The 23,541-nt window shown below is 39.8% G+C and overlaps 2 protein-coding genes across 9 annotated transcripts in view; both read right to left on the reverse strand.

Moving 5' to 3' along the window:
* Positions 1-1,971: 1,971 nt before the first annotated feature.
* Positions 1,972-11,319, reverse strand: EEF1AKMT1 (EEF1A lysine methyltransferase 1). Of its 7 annotated transcripts, none has more exons than XM_053971641.1 (5): positions 11,301-11,319; positions 7,529-7,678; positions 6,545-6,627; positions 5,611-5,891; positions 1,972-4,420 (listed from the first exon to the last, which is right to left on the reverse strand). In XM_053971641.1, the coding sequence occupies exons 2-5, from the start codon at positions 7,673-7,675 to the stop codon at positions 4,293-4,295; spliced, it is 639 nt and encodes a 212-aa protein (XP_053827616.1). In that variant the 5' UTR covers positions 7,676-7,678; positions 11,301-11,319; the 3' UTR covers positions 1,972-4,292. The 7 variants fall into 7 exon arrangements, with proteins under 7 accessions (XP_053827616.1, XP_053827613.1, XP_053827612.1 ...); XM_053971638.1 differs by lacking the exon at positions 11,301-11,319 and adding an exon at positions 11,012-11,091; XM_053971637.1 differs by lacking the exon at positions 11,301-11,319 and adding an exon at positions 10,781-10,852.
* An 11,452-nt stretch (positions 11,320-22,771) lies between these two features.
* The window catches only part of XPO4 (exportin 4), a 73,582-nt gene continuing 72,812 nt past the window's right edge, over positions 22,772-23,541 (reverse strand). The window contains exons 23-24 of one of the 2 annotated variants that reach the window (XM_053971732.1): positions 23,208-23,378; positions 22,772-23,080 (exon numbers count right to left, since the gene is read on the reverse strand). In XM_053971732.1, the coding sequence (XP_053827707.1) occupies positions 23,048-23,080; positions 23,208-23,378 (204 nt within the window). In that variant the 3' untranslated portion in view covers positions 22,772-23,047. Of the gene's footprint in view, positions 23,081-23,159; positions 23,379-23,541 lie in introns of those variants that run through there. The other variant, XM_053971733.1, reaches the window with a different exon arrangement.

Here is a 23,541-nt window from a genome sequence, read left to right on the forward strand (position 1 = left end):
AGCTAATTGCCTGGCTGCTGCCAGCAATTATAGGTAGTTTCCTTTTCTCCAGAGAATGTAAATACTTGCAGCAGTTACAACCTCTTTTCCTTCCTAATGTGGAGGAACTTCTCACCCTCTGAACAGAGGGAAATGGTAATCAGAGGGGCTCAAAAGGGAGGCAGACCCACAAAACTGGAGAAACACTGCACTAGGTGATGTTTCAGTAGCCTGATCCAGTTTCACCATTAGATTGTGATGTTTTCCTCCACATACACACTTATGGCAGTGTAAAGCTGAACCTTCAGACTCCACAGCACAGAAAGCAAATTCTTCACCCTAACAGGCAATAAAATAAGCCCAAACAACAATAGCAAAATATCCAACCATGCAGCACTTAACATTTAGTTGATACCCAGAGGGGCTACCAGCTAAATTTGGCCAAACACTGCCCTCCAGCAGAACTCATTGTCTGCCCAAACACTTTTGTTATACAAATTTGTCTGCAACAAATTTGTTATTAGAGCACATGGATATATATTTGCATCATGTGGAGAAAAAAACAATCTCATTTTTTTTACTGCAACTCTCTTGTCTTCCAGATATAAATTATGGAGTCATTTTTAGGTTTTCAACTAACTAGAGCATGTTCAGGGAATTCCTGGGAGGTGCAAGCCTAAAATAAGGTAAATGGAACATAATAATTTTCTCCATTCCAGAAAAGTAGATGCTGCAGTTTATAGAAAGTTTCAGAAATTGGATGACTGAAAGTACTTGAGAACTGCAAAACCTCTATGGATCAATAGATCGCTTGTGTTGGTGACCTCCTTCTTGTCACACTGCAACAAGTGCAGAAAGCTTCCTATGGTTCAGGCATCTTTATGTTATTTTATGCAGAAGCCCATTTTCCCTTCTTAATCCTCCTTTTCCTCTGTGACAGACATTTTAGCTGAGCCAATTTGCTTTCTGATCCAGCTTTCCAATTAGGTGTCTCTTAAAAGCTGTTTATGCTTTAGCACGAGCAACTGTTTGATATTTTGTTAGTGAGCAACTGTTTGTTAATACTTAGCATCAAGAGCTATTAGCTACACAAACACTTGCTGGCCTTCCAAATATCCTTCCATATATCCTTTCTCTCCACATTACTCATGTGGGAAAGGTTTAGTGTTAAATGTAGTTTGCATTTGTTTGGAATTGTTTTTTTTTAATGAGGTCATCACATCATGGATTTATATCAGTTTCACTTCAAATGTGGTGTGACATTTTCCAGCTTCCAGCCCTCTGGTTACAGCTGCCACAGCCTTGCCTTTAATTTGCATGGGGGAGGGAGCGTTCATTGGAGTTGCTTCAAGGCTTCACAAACTGTTGACAGAAGGAAGACATGAAATGCCTCACTGAACCAACTCCAGGCCCAATAAATGCAAACAATTCAAAGCTACAACTATCTGGCAGCTGCAGCTGATTTGAGAAAATTTTTTGTTGTGCCAGGAAAATCTTTTCCTTCAACAAGGTTGTCCCTGGAATACATTAGGAGCCACAAAACACACAACAATATCCTTGGCAATGAGATTATTTTCTTGTCTGTAGTATCGCTTAAGGTAGTGTGGAAAATTCCTATCATTCAGGAAGGCTGAGGAAAGCCTTAGATGCTAGTTTGGGTTTACTTACCAGTCATCACCTGAAGGTGTCTGTCTGAATAGGTGAAGATCTACAGCTACACATGAACATGGAATTGCATGGGGGAACATGAACATGAAAGCAGCAGGAGGAAAAGGGAAAAAGGCTGTGATGTGCTCAGAAAGTATAAACACCCATTAATCCCACAGGGACAAGGGAACAGCCATGAACTAGGGTAGTTAAAGAGGCTGTAGCACATATGACAGTGCAGTCATAACTGCCACTGGAAAAGGAGCACGGTGCTGACACTTCACCACCGTCTGTTCCAACAGAAAGTCCATCCATGAGACACCCCGGTACAGTCAGTCACTACTTGACACTGACATTTTTATTCACAATCCTGTTACAGAAGAAAAGAGGGTTTTGCTGCCACATACTATTTCTTAAAGTTACCACGCTGGCACAAAACACAAATTCACTATGGATTTTTGTGACTTGTACCCTTCTCAGAAACAGCTACTTCTTTGGAATAAAATATGACAAAAATAGCTTACCTCCCATCACTGTTGAAGGCTGTAAATGCCACTAGTCAAGCTGCTTGGGCAGCTGCCTGCACTCACTTTTAAGAGAGAAGCTGGTGGACAATGGGCTGCTCTGTTAAATGCATCTGCACAGATTTTCATGTACCCTCAGTTCAGTAACTATGCATCTTCACAGTGCCCCCTTTCAAAGCAGTCTGACCTACCTGTGAGAAGCAGCAGTGATTTTCTTGGAAGTGAACTTCGTGGTACAACTGAATGGTGCACTTTTATCTTTTTAAGAAATATCTCTGATGAAGTTAGCAAAGTTGACTTTTAACTTTGCTATGGAGAGCCCAATAATACACATTAACCAAAAGGAAGTGAACAAAGCAGCAAAATAGATGAGGCTTCGATTTGAACAGCACATTCTAATTTAGGTGGGTGGCAGGGGAACAGTATCATCCCTTCTGGCAACCATACCTGTCCCACTTGAAGCCTCTATGTAGTTAAAAACAAAGTTTCATGAGTTACTTCATTGTCTCCATCTGCTTGGTGTGCAAGACACTGAGGTAATAAAGCAGTTTAAAGTACAGACTAGTGCCAAGAGCTATGCAGTTACCATTCTGGTTTGCTTTATTTTCAAATGGGCCACATGAAAGTGATGGTGTAGCCTCCCAGAAAACAACTAAACCCAGGTGTATTTCACCTGTGGACAATAATTTTCAGGGGAATTCTGGCTCAGCAGCAAGGAGAGGCCAGTGCCTGTTCTCCCTGAGCGCTTCCTCTGCTGCACGTCCCTTGTTTTAACAACACCTGTGACCAGCCTGACAGAAACCAAGGCATGTGAAAGAGGAAGAAAACTGTTACCACGGAACCCAGGAACACTACATGCAGGGAGGAAGCAGCAGGTATAAAATGTGAGGAGGGAAAAGCCTTAGGAAGCAAACAGATCTCTTGGAAAATGGGGAGTGGCTTGGGTGGGTATGAACCACTGTTGTGTTCAGCTCAGACAACACCATTCTCTGAGCACTGAGAGAGGATTATAATCCATCTATATTATTCCTGCTCTGCTGTTTACTCCACCAGATGGGAAAATCTGCATCCAAACAGCAGAAACGTGAGTATTATCACTGCCTTATAAAAAGTCTCACCTCACAAGCTTAATTAGACTTATTGCCACCACAAAATAAATTTAGTACTTGATTTTACATGATTTGTTTTGTAGATGCAGCATTTCTGTTAGCCTTTACACAGTATGACATACAAAGACAAGTGCTTGTGTTTTGTAGAGTGTTTTAGAGATTATAAAAGTGTTGAGTGCCTTGAAATTTATGAACTAATTTCCACACAGAAATACTTCAGTAGTGTAGTCAAAAGGTTAGTCAAAACCGAGTTTAAAATTCCCAGTTATCAAAAATCTCTACTTATGCAAAGCTTTTCCAATTTATCATCTATTTTGACTGAAATATAGTCCAAACCTTGAATATAAAATCTAACATGTTTCTATTTGAAACAGTGGGAGTTTATCAATATGTTAATCCTCAGTGGCTTTGTAAGATTCAATGATTTTTAAGATGCTTCTATTCTACTGCTCTGCTGCTGTCTGTGGAACAAGAGAAAAAGAAAAAACCAGGCAACTGGAAAAAAAAAAACATACCATTCTTGTAACTTGACATACCTGTAGATCCTCTTTAGTTTGATACTGAAATTATTAAAATGCAGGCATTATATTTAATCAGAGCCATTATGGTTCAAGATTTAAGGGACATGTTTGGGTCACATTACTACAGAAGTATCAAGTTCTTTGGCAATGACAATTCTGATGCCTGCAAGGCAAACACCTATGTGTTGTTATAAGCTAAAATCACTTCAAAGAGGTCACTGTTGTGTCCTCAAATGGTAAAAGCTACCAGTTAAAATGAAACTCTAACAAAGAAGTTCCCATTATCCAGCACCTGCATTGCTTGGTCTGCATTTACCTAATATGAAACACAGTAACTGCAAATGCTTACTCATTTAAGAGAGAGAGGCTATCACACCGTGTTGATTCCAGTTATCCCAGAAAACAGTACTCAGAGCCGACTATTTCAGCCCTGAGAACTGTGGCGTAACTGACAGTTAACAGAAAGAAGCTTGACTGAAGAAGTTGTAGATTTGTAGATGATCTTAGGAGAATCAGTCCAGTCCAGAAGCATAGTTCACATAGCATCGAAATTCATTGGCTAAATTTCGTGAGTGTTTTGGAATAAACTTGCACATCTTCACACCAAGTTGCTTTGCTGCCTCTTCCTCCATGACTGCACCTGCAGCAAAAATAATTGGTATTAAATAAGAAAAAACAGTAACAGAATGTTTGAACTTTTTAAATAGCTCCTCCCAAATGCATACATAGAGAGCCTGTTTTTTTTTAAGGAAGGCAGGATTAAAGCAACTACACTCTCAGCCTTCCTTAACAACAGAATCTGTTGGGAAACTTAAAAGTAAATCTAGAAGAATGGAAGACATTCCAAGGAAATGAATGTCCAAGAAATGTCATAAAAATAAGTAGAGGGTATCAGTGCCCTTTTTACAGAAACCAAACTTGAACTCAGTCTTCTTGCTACATTCCAAGGAAGTTAAATGGTAGGGAGCCGTGGGAAATGCAAACAGATTACATCTACTCTTTCACTTACATAAACCACGGAGTGATATTTGCAGCTACACACTGAGAAATCACTACTTTGAGCAGTAAACTGAAGGACCACCTATCCATTCTAGGGAAAAACTTCTGAGAACCACCCTTGTGTCTGACTGCCATGTGCACTTAAACCAAGGAACAGGCTTTCTATGGCCACATTATTTTAATTTTTCTTTATTTTGCCTGCTTGGTTGCGTTCCCCCAAATTGTACATACAGAGGGGTTTTGACCTTTGCTTTTTGGAAAGGTTTCCCGGATGTCTTCAGATAACAATACAGTAATAACAAAACAGTTTAAGAGAAGCCATGACTTGGGTAGACACACATCACATCTCAAAACAGCAACTGCACCTTCCTAAAGAAGGACCCACAAGTACAGATATCTAGTTATCTGGTTTCTGCTTTTATCACTGCTTTTTAATTCCTCCTGCTGTATTTCAGTGCCTAAAACATAAACAGTAACTTGCACCTATGTTTGCCATTCCCAGATTTCAATCACTGCAATTATAGAGAGTGGCCCTTCTACAAGAAAAATTATATTTCTGGAATTTTGCTGGATGATCTTATAATTCCTCAAAAATTTAGTAAAATTCATAATGCCATAGGGATTATGCAAAAGGGACTGACTTGAACTATTGACACCCGCTTCTGTTTAAAATAAAGGTTGAACTTAAGTACTCAAATAAAAAGCTTAGAATTCCTCCTTAAATTGATGATAATTCAGCATTATTGAGTTAGTATTTGTCTCATGTAAGTTTGTCATTAGAAAGAGAGAAAAAAGCTACTTAAGAGGACCTAATATTTTTGTTAGTTATACCTGTGCAAAGCAGAATCTTTCCTTTTGTTAAGTATTTGATGGTCTCTGCAGTCTTTTGAAGACACTCCTCAGACAGATAGGGTGGATCTGCTATTACGATGTCAAAACTGTGTGGCAGGAGATTTTCAGGTAAGTCCAAAGGGTGGTTGTAATCATAGAAGATAAACTCTTGTCCATACACAGAAAACCTTCTGTCATACTCCAGTATACACACGGAAAAATCCTCACCATCCTGTTCTTTCAGTTTCTGGTACACACTTGGTGCACTAATGCATGCTATCCTGAAAAAACACATAATAACTTGAAATTGTAATTTTAAAAGGCAAATAACAGCAACAAAACTCTACAGCAGTCCTCAGAGAGGCTTTGGGAAAACATTTTAAACATTAGTCACAAAAATGTAAAGTATTCTTTCTCCATTCTAACAATTAATTGCTTTAGTAACAAAGTCTTAAGTATGAAAGTCATTACCTGTTGAACCCCATGCTACATAAAGATCTTAAGCTTAATTACAGAGAAAGTCTTGTTGCAGAAAAGCAAAGAAGTACACTCAAAAAATTTAAAATTACTGTTTATAGAAGTAGAAAGAAATCCAAGTTTTTTCCATCTGTTCTACAGAAACATAATACAAAACTAAGAAAATAATTACAAGTCAATAATGTGCTCTGAAGCACTTTGTGTTCCTCAAAAAATTAAAAAGATTACTAGTAAACTTTTACAAGGCACAGCCTACAACGTTCAATGAAATGATAAACAGGAAGATCAGTATAAACTATTAACTAAATAACATCAAAGCAGTTCTGCAGTATCTCAGTTGAACAAAACTGAAGTACAATCAGTAACGAATTAAACTGCATGCTCTTGTCTACATAGCAGAAACAAAATATTTGCAGAGGAGACATGTTAAACCTACAACACAATTATTAAAACTTACCTGCCACCTTTTCCAGCTGCCAGAACTGCTTCCTTAGCCAGGCACGATGCAGTTTCATCACTGTACCAAAACTGGCTCAGTTGCTGAGAAAGAAAATGCACGATTACAAACAACATCAAATCTCCTCGCTATGCTATGCAGCCTTACGTGTGGTGAGTCATAAGTGAAGAAAACCACAATCCACAGCAACTTCTCAGTTCACAACCTGTAAAGCTGGAAAGGGGACTGTTTTCCTGATAGTCTTCCTACTTCTGTAATCTAGTGATATGCAGCAGGTACCTCACACTCTGTGTTTCCAAAGCATGAACTGCAGTATCAGGAAAACCAAGAAATCCAAACCACCGACAAGGTATTTCAAAACTAATATGCAGATGCACATTATTTATGTGCTCTTAAATTGAGTTCCTTCAGCAGATCAGGAAAAAGGACCTTGAAAAGTGACAGTATGGGAAGAAAGAAAAGGATAAGAAAGCTAAATCAGAACGGATCAGAAAAAGGAAGACCAAAAAAAACCCAACCCAGAGACAAATCAGAAACCAGTCTGTCACAAATAAAAACAAGCAGCAAACCAGTCATCCACAAAAATAAAGAAATAAAACACACACACACAAAAAAAAAAAAAAAAAAAAAAGATGCGAAAGGAAAGATCATTTGGTCTTGTTACACTATGTTTGTCTCAGACTCAGGGAAGAGTCTTTACTACTATCACATGCCAGGCTGGAGTTAAAATTTCCAGAAGCAGCTTTCTGTTAGCAGCTCTATTCCCTCTCCATGTACTTTCAGTTTGCACCCCCCATGCATATGTGGAGCAAACAACTATATCCAGATTTAATACTAAAGCAAATCTCCCTACAGTGTTGCCATCCATTAACAGGAACATCTTGAGTGCTCCCCTCTTTAATTTCATTATCCAGCCACAAAATAAACATGGTCAGGACTAGGCCTCTATCTGTGCTTCATTCACTGAAATTTATAGTTTCTTACCCAGTCTTCTTCTATTGAGCCAATGGAATATTGATTAAACCCTTGGGAGGTCTTCATGCCCTCTCTCTGCTGCTGTTCCAAATAGAACTCCTGGAGGGAAGCCAATGTATGGGATGAAAGCTGGGGAATGTCATCATCATCGTCCATTTTCTTAGATGTCAACAAGAAAAAAGAAATTAATTAAATTAACCCTTTTCAATGGTGAATGATTTTTAAAACAGCATAATCTTTAATGTAAAACAACTTCCACCGAGAATGCAGCTAACTAGGAAAACCTCCTAACAAAAGAAAACTTATACCCTCTACTTAAGCGCTCTTAAATCAGTGAGAGGCCAATTGGAAATAACAAGTCTCCACAGAGAATTCAGGAAGAGCAGCAACACTGTTCCCTTTCTGTACAACATGGATTTGGCTTGTGTTCTTACAGGGAAGTAGACATTACAGCTCTTGGTTTCCTGTGGATCTGGAAAATCCTATAGAAATAATGATAGCTATTGGTCATTTCTTCCCATGTTCAAAAGCCACATAATTTTGACTCCAAATGAACTAAACTAGCATTCTAGCTCAGCATCACCTGGTTTTAACTTCCATGCCATAAAAAGATTACTCTAAATGCCACAAATCTACAAGAAGGGAAAAAAAAAAAAAGGCAGTAAAGAAGCTCCAAAAAGACACGGTATGTACCAATGATAAAGCACAGCCATTTTCAGAAAGCTCCTGATGTGGGCTCTGCCAAGCAGCATCCCTGAGCCCTCTGACCCCAGGCAGCACAGCAGCCTCTCCCAAGGAACGGTGCCACCTCGTGGAACAGAGGTGCCGGAAAGGACTCAGCCAGTGAAAAGAACTGGAGAAAACTGGAGAGAACTCAAGAAACCCATTTTCCCTGAATCCACCCTAAGAACCAGCACACGAGCAATGCCTTTAACAGAGCCTGGAGACAGGGATATGCCTGCATTATGTAGAAGTCACCGAGAGCCACCAGCCACCTGAACAGTGAGTGAACATTTTGAGCAATTTCAAGTGGAGCTGATCAAGGTTTTTCCTCTCCTCATTCCCTGAATCACAAGGAGAGTGCCAGATCTGACAGTCTCCTCCCCTTCCACCCTTTCCTTCTGCTCTAACAGAGCTTTCAAGATGACGTCTCCTAAAACAACTTCCTCCTGCTTGCTGGAAAAATGGTACCTTACCCTGGCACTGGGAGAAAACTCTGCCATTCCTCTGACACAGTACGCACCTAAGGAAAGCTCTTACCTGCAAAACCTGGCTTTTCCAGAGTATAATTTACTGGCTTGCTGGCTTCTCAGGCCAGGCTGGCCAAATAGGGACTTGTTCACAGCCCAAAGATCCTATGGCATCAGCTTCACACAAGAGAATTGTGGAGGCAAGCTACCTAGTAAAACCAAAATCATTCTTTTTCCCCTAGTTTTTCATTGAACAAAACACAAATGTTTTGACAATATTTACATTATTACATTATTATTTAAAGTTTATTATATTATTATTAAAATTAAATTATAGGCCATAGAGATATTTTATATATTAATATTTTTAGTTGATTTTTTTATATTCTTCCTTTTGGTTTGTAAATTAAAGCCTTAGGAACCAAGAAGTAATAAACTGTGAGGTTTTGCAAGGAGAGGTAACTCAGAACATATGGTAGAAATATTATGTACAACTATTACAAATGCCTCCAAAATTCAATATATTTTTCTGAATGCATATACTGACTCGGGTTATTAACATGAAGACATTCTCATGCTTAAGAACTACATCAGAAAACCCTTAAAATGAGTTTATGTGTACAAGACTTGTAAATTCCTTCAAGGGAGACAGTTCTACTGTTTGAAATCCCTTCATTACCCCTTCCAGAAAATTCACTGCTCTCAAGTCCAGAAGCAACCCTGAAAGTTCAACATGAGGATGGGAATAAGCACAGAATCCCACAATGCCTCTGACACTTAGGGAATCTTTACAATCTTAATTCCCAAGGCCCCTGAGGCTCCAGTTGACCAATTCCTGCTTGCCCCAGGCCCGGGGTCCCTCCACAGGCAAACCATGCTCTGTCCTCACACAGACACTCTCTGAAAGCCACACAGGGGAAAATCACATATCCAAGAACAGCTCAAGAACACTGTGTAAGGTTTAGAAAAGCAACATCCACAGTGAAGTCAAAGTCCACCTAAAGGAAAACACGAGAAAAGGAGGTAAGCTCCCTCAGATAGAGAGGAACAGGAGGGGCTGTGTTCATAGGGTAAAATGGCAAATTTGAATGCTACCAGTCCCTAAAGGGCCAGATCTACCCATAAAACATGAAAAATGAGGTGACAAATTACACCATGTGAGCTGCAGTGCAGCAGGTAGGATGAAGGGGGTGGATGTCCCTGCAGACTCCTCAGTCCCTTCCCCTGTCCACAGCTCAGTCTCTCTCTTATTAGCTGAGGCACTGTTCAGGCAAATGTCATCACTACAGAGTGAAAGCTCTCCAAAGAAAACAAAAAATAAATTAAGAGAGATAAGAGCAGCACAGGAGACTCGAAGGCCTTGTCCACTAAACAATGTTGTAAGTATTTAACAATAGGTTCTGGCAGTCATGTATGAAAAGTCTTTTTTTTTTTTATATATATAGCCAAATTATAAAACAGAGGAAAAAATACTCAAAATAAACACTATGGAAAAAGTAACAGTCTTTGGTCCCCCGTACCTTTATTTCACCTGTAGTTATGATCATGTGGAGAAGAGGTGATAAGAAAACATTAGGGAAGACTGCTAAAAGGCCATGGAATAGAAATAAATCTGGAAAGCCATGCTGCTCACCACTGGGAAGGAGGAAGAAGAGGACAGTGTTAGCCCTTTAGATCTTTTACCAAGAATATAAAAAGCACATGTGCAACTTCAGAAAAGATCTTATTCTAAGAGTAACCTTGATCAAAAGACAGAGAGTATGAAACGGAGTTAAATCTAGTTGTCTGCATTTTTTTCCAAGCTGCCCAAGTCAGTCTTTGAGACAAGCAGCTCATCATCCACAGTGTTTATAGCACACATCGAGAAAAGCTGGCCAGTGGTGTGCAACCGTAATGAAAATCACCTGGAAAGGGCTGCAACCACCTGCCTGAAGGTTGAGAAGTCCTGATCTAATAGACTGGAAAGCTACTAAATGTCTGGACTTGTGCCTTGATACCTCAAAAGCCGGAATTTTACAATGCGTCAAAGTCGCACAGAAAGTTCATTGAAGAGAAGCTCTCAGAGGATTACCAAATACACAGAAACTGCACTGGATTAACAAAGTAAAGTCAGAAGGCCTGGTGGCTACTTCAAGCAAAAGGAAAATATGATGTGTCCCACGGAAGACGCGCAGGCAGGGCTCGGGATCGCCGGTCCCTCCTACACGTGGCGGAAGGGACACGGACGGTTCCCGGAGAGGGCCCTTTCCTGCTGTGCCCTCCCCCGTGTATCGCTCCGAGGGCACCCTGCGGCACACAGAACCCCCGGGGGCAGCCCGGCGTGACCCCAGCCAGCCCGTCCGCGCCTCGGCCGCCATCGCCCGCGGGGCGCAGCGGGGTCGGCCGGTGAGGGGACGGTGACGGGACGGTGACGGGACGGTGAGGGGGCGGTGAGGGGGCGGTGAGGGGACGGTGAGGGGGCTCCGCGCCGCTCCGGCCCCGCCACCCCTGGGCGGGAGCGCCGCCGCCCTCACGGCGGTCCCGGGCGGGCGGTCGCGCGCGCTGGCCCCGGGCCGCGCTCCCGCCCCGCGCGCGGCCCTCGCGCCACTCACCGCCCGCCGGCTGCCTCCGCGCGCGCGCGGCTCGCCCCAAGCCCCGCCCCCCGCGCCGCGCGCGCCGCTCCGGCCGGGGCCGCGCGCCCCCTGCTGGACGCGGCGGGGCCAGGCGGAGCTCCCGGCCCCGGCCCGGCCGGCCCGACCGCGAGCGCGCCGGGAATTGCGTGCGTGCCGGGATGTGCGACGCGTACGGGAGCCTGGGCTGGGGGCCGAGACTGCCTCAGGCACCCGGCCTGTCTGACTCGGAGAGCACAGGCATCCCCCGAGTCAGATGGCAAGTGTTCAGAAGCCGCCAGCTTCTGCCTTGCACCGCAGCCCAGCGCCCCAAACTGGTTTTCTACATCTGGCTCTCCTGTCCAGGCTTTCCATTTCTATTCAGCATTAGCAGGCTCGAACAAGTTCCCTTTCTTGCATACAAATAGAAGTCGAGCCGATTCTTAGATGCTTTCAAAAGATAGCAAGTTTTAAAATACCCTCCTTGTTTAACTTCATAAAATCATAGAATGGTTTGGGTTGCAAGGGACCTTAAAGACCATCTAGTTCCAATCCCACTGCCATGGGCAGGAACACCTTCCACTATCCCAGGTTGCTTCAAGCCCCATCCAACCTGGCTTTGAACACTTTTAGGGATGATCCAAATCTTGTCTGGGCAACCTATTCCAGTGCCTCATCACTGTCAGAGAAAAGAATTTCTTTCTAATACCTCATTAAACATACTTGCTTTCAGTTTGAAGTCATTCCCCCTTGTCCTGTCACTATATACCCATGTAAAAAGTTTCTCTCCATCTTTTTGTAGGCTCCCTTCAGGTACTGGAAGACCTCAGTTAGGTAACCCCAAATCCTTCTCTTTTCCAGGCCGAACAATCCCAATTCTCTTAACCTTCCCTCATGTGAGAGGTATTCCCCGCCTCTAATCATCCTGGTGTCCGTCCCTGGGACTTGCTCCAAGAGGGCAATGTCCTTGTACTGGGGACCCCAGAGCTGGAAGCAGTATTCCAGGTGGGGTCTCACTAAAGCAGAGGGGAAAAATTTAATTCATTGTATCTTTCCCTTTGGTCATAAAAACTTCCCGTTTCCCTGTTTCTCATGTGTAGGCACAACACGCTTTTCTGGCACCTCTCATGATCTCACTGCCCCAAAAAGCTCACCCATTTCTCTCATTCTTTCTTTATAAAGTCTGATGTTTGTAAAAGTCATGTGCATAGTGTTGTCTCTGTCTCACTCAATAACTCTCCTAGAATCCAACTCATAGGAGGTTGCCCATCAGATTACTTAACCCAACAGCAGACTCTTCTCATGTTCTCCAGAGCAAGAAGTTGTATCAGCATTGCGCTGAGTAAGAAACTACTGTTTTACCTACAACCTGCTCAGTCTTCATCTGCCACAACATTTCACTGTGGCTGAACAGAAAGCCATGGGCCCAGCACTGGGCATTAATGAACAGAGCAGAACTATTGCTTTGGAAGACAGAATTACTAAATTAATGATAAAATATTTTTGCAGCACAGCTTACATAAGCAGCAGAGAATCAAATTTTCTCGCCACCACAAGATATAGGGATAAGCCAATTTTTCCTTTCCCTAACCTCTCTCATGTGGAAACAAAGTGTTTCATGACAGTAGAGAACTGTGGGCATTTTCATTTGGTTTAAAAGACTTCTTTGCAGTCTGGATCTGGCATTCTGTGCTTTACCTACTTTGTCTTTGAAAGTTCTTGCCAAATAAAGTCTTCATCCCAGCACAGAAGACTGTGACATATGGAGGGCATCCATATCTATCCATGCTACCACCACTGCTGTAATTTAAAACAAACAAACCAACCCCTTTTCCCTGCATTGTGGAAAGTGAAATTGTCTTGATATTGATACCTATATAGCATTACTGAGTGCAGCGAGAAATGTGGTTTAGGTACTACAGTGAAATGACACTTCAGTAATTTCCCTATTTCATGCATGTTTGTAAGACATTTTACATCAAAAACATTCTGCACAGGGCTGATAATGAAAGTAGAAATGAGACTGGGATGACACACGCTCTCAGTCCAGGTTTCCCAGAGCAGAAGACTGCCCCTTGACAAGCAATTCCTCCCCACCAGAAAGGTTAGACAGATCACATAAGGGCACATGGCTGTTTGGGGACTTGGGGGTGGGCTGACAGGGTGACATTATTTAGGTTATGCTATCAGATACTGCTTGGCAGCAAACACAGTCCTTGCTTGAATCCTGTTACAAGACAGTTCTAGAAGCAAAGCTCCAAAGGAGCTCAAGTGACCCTGTAGGAAGGAAAAAACCCAGGTTATCTCTGGCTGCAATTCCTTTGGGATGCGAGGACAAATGAATCACAAACACAGGAATACCTGTAAAGTGCACCCTGAAAGAAATTTCGTATTAGCAATTGGGTTTTATTGTTCCCTAATATTTTTTGCAGACAGGTATTTCCAGTTATCTATCTTCCCTGTCCTTTCACTGACAGACCCATGTCACACAGCAGTGATACCAATGTCCTTGAGACAAAACTGATGATATAGATCACTGCCTCTTCCCTAATGCATTTGCTAGATCCGAAACAGAGTTTAAAAACACAGTTCTATCCTGGAATGCAATAGCAACTTGTACTCACAGGGCATTTCTATTTTGGGGTTTGAGTTTTTATTTTTACTCTGTTGTATTTTTTCTCTACTAATGAAATTCTAGTTTTGCTCTCACTGTAGCACAAGCCATAGCCATATGAAAAAGTATAATTAGGTTTAATTAATATGAAAATAGATTATTAAATTCTAATTGTAGAATCTTTCCTGTTGCCATTAAGTCTAAAAAACTTCTATTAACTTTAAAAAAAAAAAAACTCCAAAAACCCTCACTAAAAAAACCCCTCAACATGTTTAGAGCTGGCAAACCAACTGCACATGGATTTGGAAGGCAGCAAAACATGCAATGCTTTACAACCATACAAGGATTATTTCTAGTTAATAACATAATCCTACTTGTGATGATGGGAAAGAGCAAAGTGAAAATATTCTACTTAGAAAACAACCTGCAACACCTCCTCTTTGCAAGCAAAGCTTACTGCAAGTTTACTTTCACTCCCGACTTGTTCCCCCTACAGATGGAGAATCAAATGTGTGTTGGAGCCCCATGGGGTGGCTGTGTGGGCCAGGTGCACCACAGCTTCCCAAGACCTTGTGGCACAATGGAAGGACAGACTGTCAGTCAGCCTCTTCAGAACTTGCAGTCACTCCATGAATTCTAGTACAGAAGTAAGCTTTCATCTTTAAGTAGTTCATGGAGTCCCAACTCTTTCTCTATGTTTCTAAGCTAGAAATCTTAGAAACATCACAGTGATACAGGATCCCCGTGACTTCTTTATATTTTGCCAGGCTTTGTGCATTCCTTGGAAGTGATTCAGGATCCACAGAGGGCTACAGCTTTCAGACAGAAAAATGCTCTACACAGGTGACCACTAGTCACTTAATACCACCTAGTGGTATTGACATTTAAAACAGACTTTACAAGTATTTGAAAAAAGAAAACCCACCCAACCCTTCAACAGAATTAGCAGTATCTATACTTCTGTACATTTTCACATCCCCATAGATCTTACCATGGCTTCTGAGTTACACAGTTCTCTCAAAAATGTCCCGAGATACACGGTAACATCCAACCTTCATAGCATTATCTGGCCCCAAAGCCTTTATCATGGTTGTTTCTGCTTTTTCCCCCAAAAGATGTAATCACTCTGCCATCACAAGAAGCAGGAAGGAAAATATATAAAATATATTTAGCAAAACCAGTAAAATTAAAGTGGAACAGAAAATGCAGTCAAGTAGCAAACATGTACAGCAGCAGATTTTACAGTTTTTCCTACACATACCTCTGCACTTATTTCACACACACTCTTTAAGGAGAAGGAAGCAAATAGAAATCAGATAGTGTTACGAAAGAAAACATTTCTTTTCCTGAACAGTAAATGGGGTTTATTACTGCTTTCTGCTTTTGAAACTCCAATTCAGATTATATATATACCTCTAAGAAAAATAAGAGAAGGACACCCTTTTCTCTGTCCCTAAAGCAAAATTACACTGTCCTCCTTTTACAGACTATACTGGTATCTTAAATAGTTACACTTGTAGGAACTAGTCATTATCTGGCCATCTTAAGAGATGCAGGTAACAAACATTTTAACCAAGATACAAAACAGGTATCCAATTTTTCCAGCTTTCCTGAGGCTGAGTGAATTGTTTAAATACATGTGCGCTTATCAAAATCCATGTTACAGTACATTTTAACAGTAGTTTGTTAAGAAATCATGAAAGTGCATAACAGCCTAAAAGCAGGCAAAAAGTACTTCAGAAGAACAGTCCTTCCTTAAAGTGGCAGAAGAATATAAGCCTTCCCCAAAGTAGTGTTGATCTTGTGTGAGGACACCAGTGATCTTCCTAGAGACTCCACAGTGTGGTGGTGGGCTTTTGGCTTTGGGGTTTTTTTTTTTTTGTGAGTTACAACAATCATTTCAATGAACAAAAGACCGTTAGTAGTATTGGTGCAGTTCCAAAACTAAAGCAAATGTCCTGACAGCTTTTTAAACCAAGTTACCAGTGAGGCTTTCAAATCAATACTTGTGTTGGAGTCTAGTGATGAATTTCATTCAGGGAACACCGAACACAGAGACAGGAAGCAGTCTGAATATGCCACAAACCTAAACTGCAGCATCCAAAACAGTAAGTTAAAGCAAATCAAACATATTTGTCTTTACAACCATTAACAGTAGGCCAGACAGAAAGAGGAATAAAAAGGGAAGTACATCACACCCACAGCTTTGCTTTAACTTGTAAAGGCAACAGCGTGTCAGGAAAATCAAATCCAATACCATCTAATAGATGTTAAAGTGAAAACAGCTGTTCCACAAGATTCAAATATAGACAGCAGAAAAACTAGTCTTGAATTATGTATCCGTCACAGTGGGTAGCTTCTTTGCTCTCTTTGGATATATATAGATTTGTCTGGAATGTTTTCCAAAATAAACAGGAATTTATTATTTAATTAACAAAACTTACACTGATAGTATTGCATTTCATTTCAGAATTCCAAAACAGTACTCTTTCCCCCAACAAACTTGTTGATAAAATGGCAGGCTTTTGCTAATCCCTTTCAAGATGTCATGTTAAACATTACGGAATTACACTTGTAGATTGATCTGTTTTTCTTTTTCTGGATAAGATTGCAAAGTTATCACTTTCTTCTCCTCCTCCTTCCCTCTTCCAGTTCATGTACAACCTGCTGCTTGGTTGGCTGTCCAGACAAATTCCACTTGGAGGGTTGCACTTTTGTACTTTTCTGCTTGTAAGACATGGCAAATCACTGAACGAAAAAATCCACCACCAACTCCACCACTCACAACTGAAGCCAATATAAGTTTCAAAAAGGCAAAATTGATGGGGTTTGTGTATACTTAGACAAACAAGTGTGAATAAAGGCTTTGTACCCAAATCGTTCAAGTTTATTCCAGGACTTATATTTAAGGTAAGCAGAATAGTTCCATTTTCTACATGAAAGGCTCTTGGATACGCTGCTGTTAGTCTTACTAATTGCTTTCAGGAATTTCCTCAAAATTACCTTAAATGTTTCTGTCCCGCCCCAAAATATTCACTGAACAAAACCATGCTAATATAAATATATAACTGCATAATCTTACTTTTGAAACCAGTAAAATTCTAGTGATACATAGCCAAGATATATAGCAAGCTGTCACTACCATAGTAGTTGCGTAGTTTTACTTTCAGGATTTGTGAAGCTTTTTTTTTTTCCCTTTTCTAAATGTTGTGAGTGCATGGAAGTAAGAGAGGGACACTAGAAAATAGCTGTAGTTTATTTAAATGTAATTGTATTATAGCACATTAGGAACTGCTGCCTGTAACTGAACTTATCTGATATCCATGAAGTAACATGCTGTTAGATGTTCCTTACATAGGAACAGATTATGAGCTTGGGGAACCTTTCTGTGCCAGATACCATCATAAAAACTGTTTAGATTAAATACACACGCACACACACAAATTAAAGACCCAGAAATCAGTATTCCTTTTGAGTAGACAAATGCCACCAATATTAGTGACCTGAAAAGTAATGTTAAAACTTCTTTTGGAAGATGGGGGAAAAGATTAATCTGATTATATATTCACAGTCATTTCTGGTAATTGCAGTCCAGTGTGAGATACTGCTGTTGCACCCCTAATCACACTTTTTTCTGTTGATGGATAAACTCACGCCGTAAGTGCTGATGCAAGCTAAAGTTACTCCACCAACTTTTAACCTAATTACTGTGCATTCACTGTAGTCAAAGAGCAAAAGGTATAGCCTAAGGTTTGATCATGTTGCTACTTATTTTTCCCCTGTAAGGAAGCATAACAAATGCTTTTTCAGGGATTCAACACAGGTGAGATTTTAGAAAAATATTAAACAAGAATACGCACAAATCACACATGGCCAAAACAAAATAAAAAAAGTCTTTAGTGGAAAACAATTTTATCCTCTTCCTGCTTAAGGATCTTAAAAATACACAAAGTGATCATTTCAAAATTGAAAATTCAGACATGATAAGGCTTGATTACACAGCCATTTCCCAAGTCTTATTGCAATAAAATGTGAAATACTTATATGCTACTTCATATCTTCAACTGTACAGATAAAACAATACTTGAAATCAACTAGCACTTCAGTCTCTGTGTTTTTAATATATAAACTCAACACAGTATTGAATGACACATTTAAAATATTTACACACTTGACCAACAGCAGTACTAGCATTTATTGCCTTAAAACTGCATGTTCACTGCATGAAGGTTTCTTATTTTGCACAAAGAGAACAAATATTTTTTTTCCTAATTAAAAACTCCTGAATGGTTTAATGGGAGATTGAAATGTGTGGCGAATACTATTAGAGAGGTTTTTATCAATTTCAAGTATCAAGCTGTAACAGATTGGAAAATTACATGGGTAGTAGTATCTTCCTCTTGAGGTTGGAAGGGCCTTTCAAATCTGCTTCAGAGCAGCTTAAAAGGACAGGAAAAGCAGGGGAGGGAATGGGAAGAAATGAAAAAGCAGAATCAATTTTAATTCACTGAAAAGAAGGGAAAGCCAGAGGTATCTTAATTCTCAGTTTCTAGGGCCCCAAGAAATCTCATACTGAAAAAAGGGTTTTATAAGATAGTTGAGTTTGAGGCTCTAGAGCAAAACACACTTCATGATTTGCTTAATGATCAGTGCTAGAAAACATTAATCTAATTTACTGAAAACAGAACACAAGCTACTCAAATGCTAATTTATGGGGGGGGGCAGAGAAGCAGGGCTGGCTCTTTAAATTTTAATTGTTATCATTAGGCTTTGGTTATACTTAGTGACTGGAACAGACATGGGAGAAACATGTGGGTTCCTTGCAGAAAAATGTAAGAAAAACCCAAAAGTAAATTAAACCAAAAACCCTACCACCACAAGCAGCAATTGTCACAAGCAGAGGTACCAAAGCCTGAATAACCAATAACTGTCCTCTCTCTTAGAAGATCAGAACTGAGGCACACTGGTGGGGAATCTCACCTTATGTAAGACAAAGCCGCCATTTCAATCGGCTGTAATTGAAATAATGACAATTTACAGCATGCATTACTGTACTGCAGTAGATCAGTCCTGGGAATACTGCACCACTGCTGCCTCTACTGGGCTTTACCATTATGAAAATCTTCTGTTTTCATTACAGTAAATCTTACACCTCACAAAACTAAAATTAAAGTATATAATATTTACATAGCATCTCAGATCCTCAATGCATTTTATAGGCATAAGCTAATCCTCACAACATCCCTGTGAGGTAGGTAGGTGTTAATGCTATTTTAACAACAACACAGTTCTAGTGACTTGCCAATGGCCACAGAGGATCCTGTGGAAAAACATTAGAAAATTAGAGGAGCCTGGCTCCTACTCCTGCGCTTATATTCATCAAGCTACTTCCATAAAAAACCCACCCTTCTTATGTAATTACTTAACCAAACCTGAAATTACTTGAAATGTTTTACAAGCAAAAATGCTGCAAATTTGTATTTTTTAATAGTTTTACAGATCACAAATTAGAATCTGCTTTCCCTTTTAAAGAACTAGATTTTAAATGGATAACTGACTGCTCAGAACAAGCTTATTTTCTAGAACTACATGGCTTAGATATAAAGGGATTTGCCCAGGTAAACACTGGGGCTTTAGTGAGTTCTTCTCACTATGAAAGCGATGACTCCAATTCAAACCCCTCTCTTTCAACTAGTAGGATTTGGACATGCTGAGAAAACAAGTTTCTCATTCCTGAGAAAAAAGGTGAGCCCTTTACCATTAAATAGTGAAACACAAACCTCTGGGCAAAAAGTAGCAGATTCTGGCGGCAACTCAGTGAAGCTAATTAAGGCATAAATGCACATGAAAGCGGAAGCTTCATGCATTCAGTCCACTTCTCCCTGTCCCTATGTATCTGTGCTTTCAACAAGGTCTTGAATTTTATGATTGAACTTGATGGTCATGCTTGTCAGCATTGAAAACTATAGGTTGAACAAAATTATTATGCCAGCATTAGAACTATTACAATGGGGAAGGAGCTGGCAAAATGGAAAAGAAGTTAGTCTCAGAATGAAAACACTGGTCCAATAATCTGTTTCAGCAAGAAAAGTCTAGACAAATATATTTGTTACAATTATATCATGCAGCATTTACAACTCGGTCTGAATTGCCTTTTTTCTTCCTTCAAAAAACAGGTGCATTTTTAGAACCATTATTCACTTTCCACAGTGAATGGAAAATTAATGCAATGATGTTATAAAACTTTCAGAACACTTATGTTGAGTCAGCTCTCAGTGTTCCCTACAGTCTGAGTCTTTCCTGTGGACCTCAGTGTGCTTTCACACCCTGATTTACAGCAACTGGATGTGTAGAAGATCACAGAAGATTATTTTTTTCTATTTTTTTTTGGTAGGGATGCAGAAGTCAAATAGCTCAGGTAGAAGCAGTCACCAGGAGGAGTATGAATGAACAGGACTTATTTCCAGAAGCCTTTGCAACTATTTCATGAATGTCACTAAGCAGAGATATCTTAGCACTGCTCTGAAAGAAATATAAAATGGCATGGAAAGATCCCTGTTGAATATATGAGAGTGAAAGGAAAATTTAAAAAACAGGAAAGTGTAACATCAAGCAGGAAATTACAAAAAAACCCCAAACCCTTATAGTTTTCCTTTAACATATAATATTATTTTTAAACAAAGGGCAAAGGAAATTTTTAAACTACCTTTAAAACTAGTCTTTGAAAGTGGGTGTTCATACTTTAGCTAAAGTCTTGATACTCAAAAATGCTGTGTGTTTCTGCTCGCTACAACACAATGGGCCTGAAAAGAAAAATAATGGGCATGCACATTACTTTGTCCAGAATACAAACTCAATTTGTGCTCCCGTTTATCACAATATGCAAGAGATTTCAACCCTTTCAAGTTAATAAATATTTTTAAATAGTGAGCCAGTTTTAGGATTAATAAAACAATAGTGACAGAGCTAGTTATAAAAGAAAGGATGACTGAGTGTATCAGTTACTCAGTCAGACCCAAAACATGGAATATTTGTTATGATCTCTTTGAAGACTTCGGTCTGGATACCTGACATCAGGCACATCATAACAAACCAGCAGCTCCTACTGGTGCTGATGTTCCCAGGCTTCAATGCCCTTCATCTGAAAAAAATGAGGTTTCAGAAGTTCTGCCCCATCCAATGTACAAACTCAGAAAAACTCCAAAAGCAGTTTCAAAAACAGCAAACCCCAACTTAAAAATAAAAACTCACAACAGAATGATCTGTTCATTTGAAACAGAATGATCTGCCAGGATCATTGTATTTTGTGCAAGTGCACAGTCAAGAAATCCTTTTAAAGAAAACCACTAGAGTTTAAAGAAAAAATTGAGAGCAATACCCCTGTTCTAAAATACTATGCAAGTTATCTTAGAAATAAAATACTATCTGGGAAGGTACACTATTATCTAACAAGTTTTATGGTCACTTTGTAATGTGTAAATGTGCCCTTGCCCAGTTTTCACATAAATTAAAAGAGAAAAGTATAATAAAGAGATGGTATTTTTGGCCTTGTGGATCCATGCTTGAGACACTTATGGATTTAACTTACCAAAAAAAAAAAAAAAACAAACAACCCACCCACAAAAAAACCCCACAAAAAATGAAAAAACAAGACAAGAAATGTCCAAAGACAAAAATAAACAATCAAACAAAAAAAAAACCTCAACAAACCTTAGATCACTTATAGCACAGTATTAGAGATTTATGTCTGTTGTGAGATTCTGGCTATTGTGACTAATTTTGAGATGAATAGCTGAAGAATGGCACAGAATTGCAAACACTAAGCTATACATAGCCATATAAAGGTGTATACCAGACTTTTTATATCAATCGTAAAAACACATGGGAAATATTTAACAGCATAATCTATTAGAGATCTTAAACAGAAGGGCCCACTTCTGCCTCTGTGTATTTCCACAAAAATAATTTTACTAGACATGCAGCATTTGTGTTTGCTTCAGTTTCCTCTGGCTCATGACAGGAGACAAAGCAGGCCTTGTTTTCATATTCATGTGCTGCTCTCCCTTGTTGGTTCTATATACTCAGGGCACTATATTCTGCTATGATATAAGCTAAAGTGCTGATATAAAAAAACCAAGCAAGAGCAGAGCAGCTGGGAGAGCTCTGCAGAAGCGGGACTAGATTCAGCAAAAAACAAAAATCTCCTACAGCAGAGACTTCTCAATTACCCTTCCCCACTGGAGTCAAACAGACATGCTTGAGTAAAAGGGTTTGATGCCCCTGTGCTAGCATAATTGTTTTAGCTAATGCCCAACTTTACTAAGTTTGCCAGTAATTCACACCTTTTGGGTTGTTATTGCTTAAGCAAACAGTTCAGTGTAGAAATACATTGCAGTTGTGTGCAACCCAGATGAGAATCAAAACAGATACTGAAAGTAAAACTACACATGAACCTTGCATTAGACACTCATTCCAAAACAACACATCAACATGAAGGGCTGCAACAGATACACAGCAGCTCAGTGCCAATATCCTAAACCAACTCTCAAGAGTCAAATCTTGCCTTAAATTTCTTACCTAAAGTATATGAGCGTTTTTTTTTCTTTTAAATTAAGGCAATGAAATGGCTACAGTTCCTAAAGTTCATTTTTGGGGAACAAAAATATACACCTCTTTTTTTTTTTCTCTGAACTTTAGGCAGCAGAACATAATGTAAAAACCTGCATTGCATTAAACCTGCAATGTCAGGTTGATGTAGAAAAACAGAACCAAACACAAGTTAAAATACCATTTGGTTTTTCTTCCCCATTGGAACTCAAACTTTAAGAGAGGAAAAATAAAGCTTAAAATCAGCTAAACTGTTTAGAGCTTTATATGTATCTGCATCACACTCTAACATGATTTTGGGTAGAAAAGAAATCTGTGTTTACATGACCACTCATATTTTAAACCAGTACAGGGGGAAAGGCACTGCATTTATTTCCTTGTGCCCATATCTGTTTGCGCATAAATGGAAAAAAATTCAACTCAGATTTTCTGTTCATTCTCTTCCACACCCAAATATGACAGATTGCAGCTAACACATAATAGCAGAAGCTGATTCAAAGTTGACCTCTCCTATTCCGTGGTGTTATGTTCAAACTTCCAGGCTCTCTAGAATCTGAGATGGCTGCAAAGAACCCAGAGACAGGTACAAGATTTAGTCAGCATTCAGCATTTCTCAGTGCATTTTGCAGAAAGGGTCTAAATTAGGCATAGAGTTTTGTTGTTTATTTTACACAGAGAAGTCCACCAACATTTGCCATAAATTCTTCTAAACTCTTTAAGAAGGCCATCTTCTGCTTACGGTCCAGTGTAGGAGGAGTGCTGCTTGCAGTAAGCTTGTTGAAGGCATCTGCTAACCGCTGGTAAATTACTGGATCTTGTTGAGTTGATAGCAATGTTTCAACTAACTCTGAGTATTCAGCCTGTTAAACAAACATTAAAAAAAAAAAAAAAAAAAAGAGAGATACAATATATACAACTTCTCTCATCAGGACAAGATCCAGAATAAAGGCTGTGACAGAAAACCATCAGTACCTCTTCACCTGTCCTCACAGCCTTTCACCTACCTCTAAACCAGATAAAATA

Source organism: Vidua macroura, chromosome 2 (assembly GCF_024509145.1).
Source record: "Vidua macroura isolate BioBank_ID:100142 chromosome 2, ASM2450914v1, whole genome shotgun sequence".
Taxonomy (NCBI): Eukaryota; Metazoa; Chordata; class Aves; order Passeriformes; family Viduidae; genus Vidua; species Vidua macroura.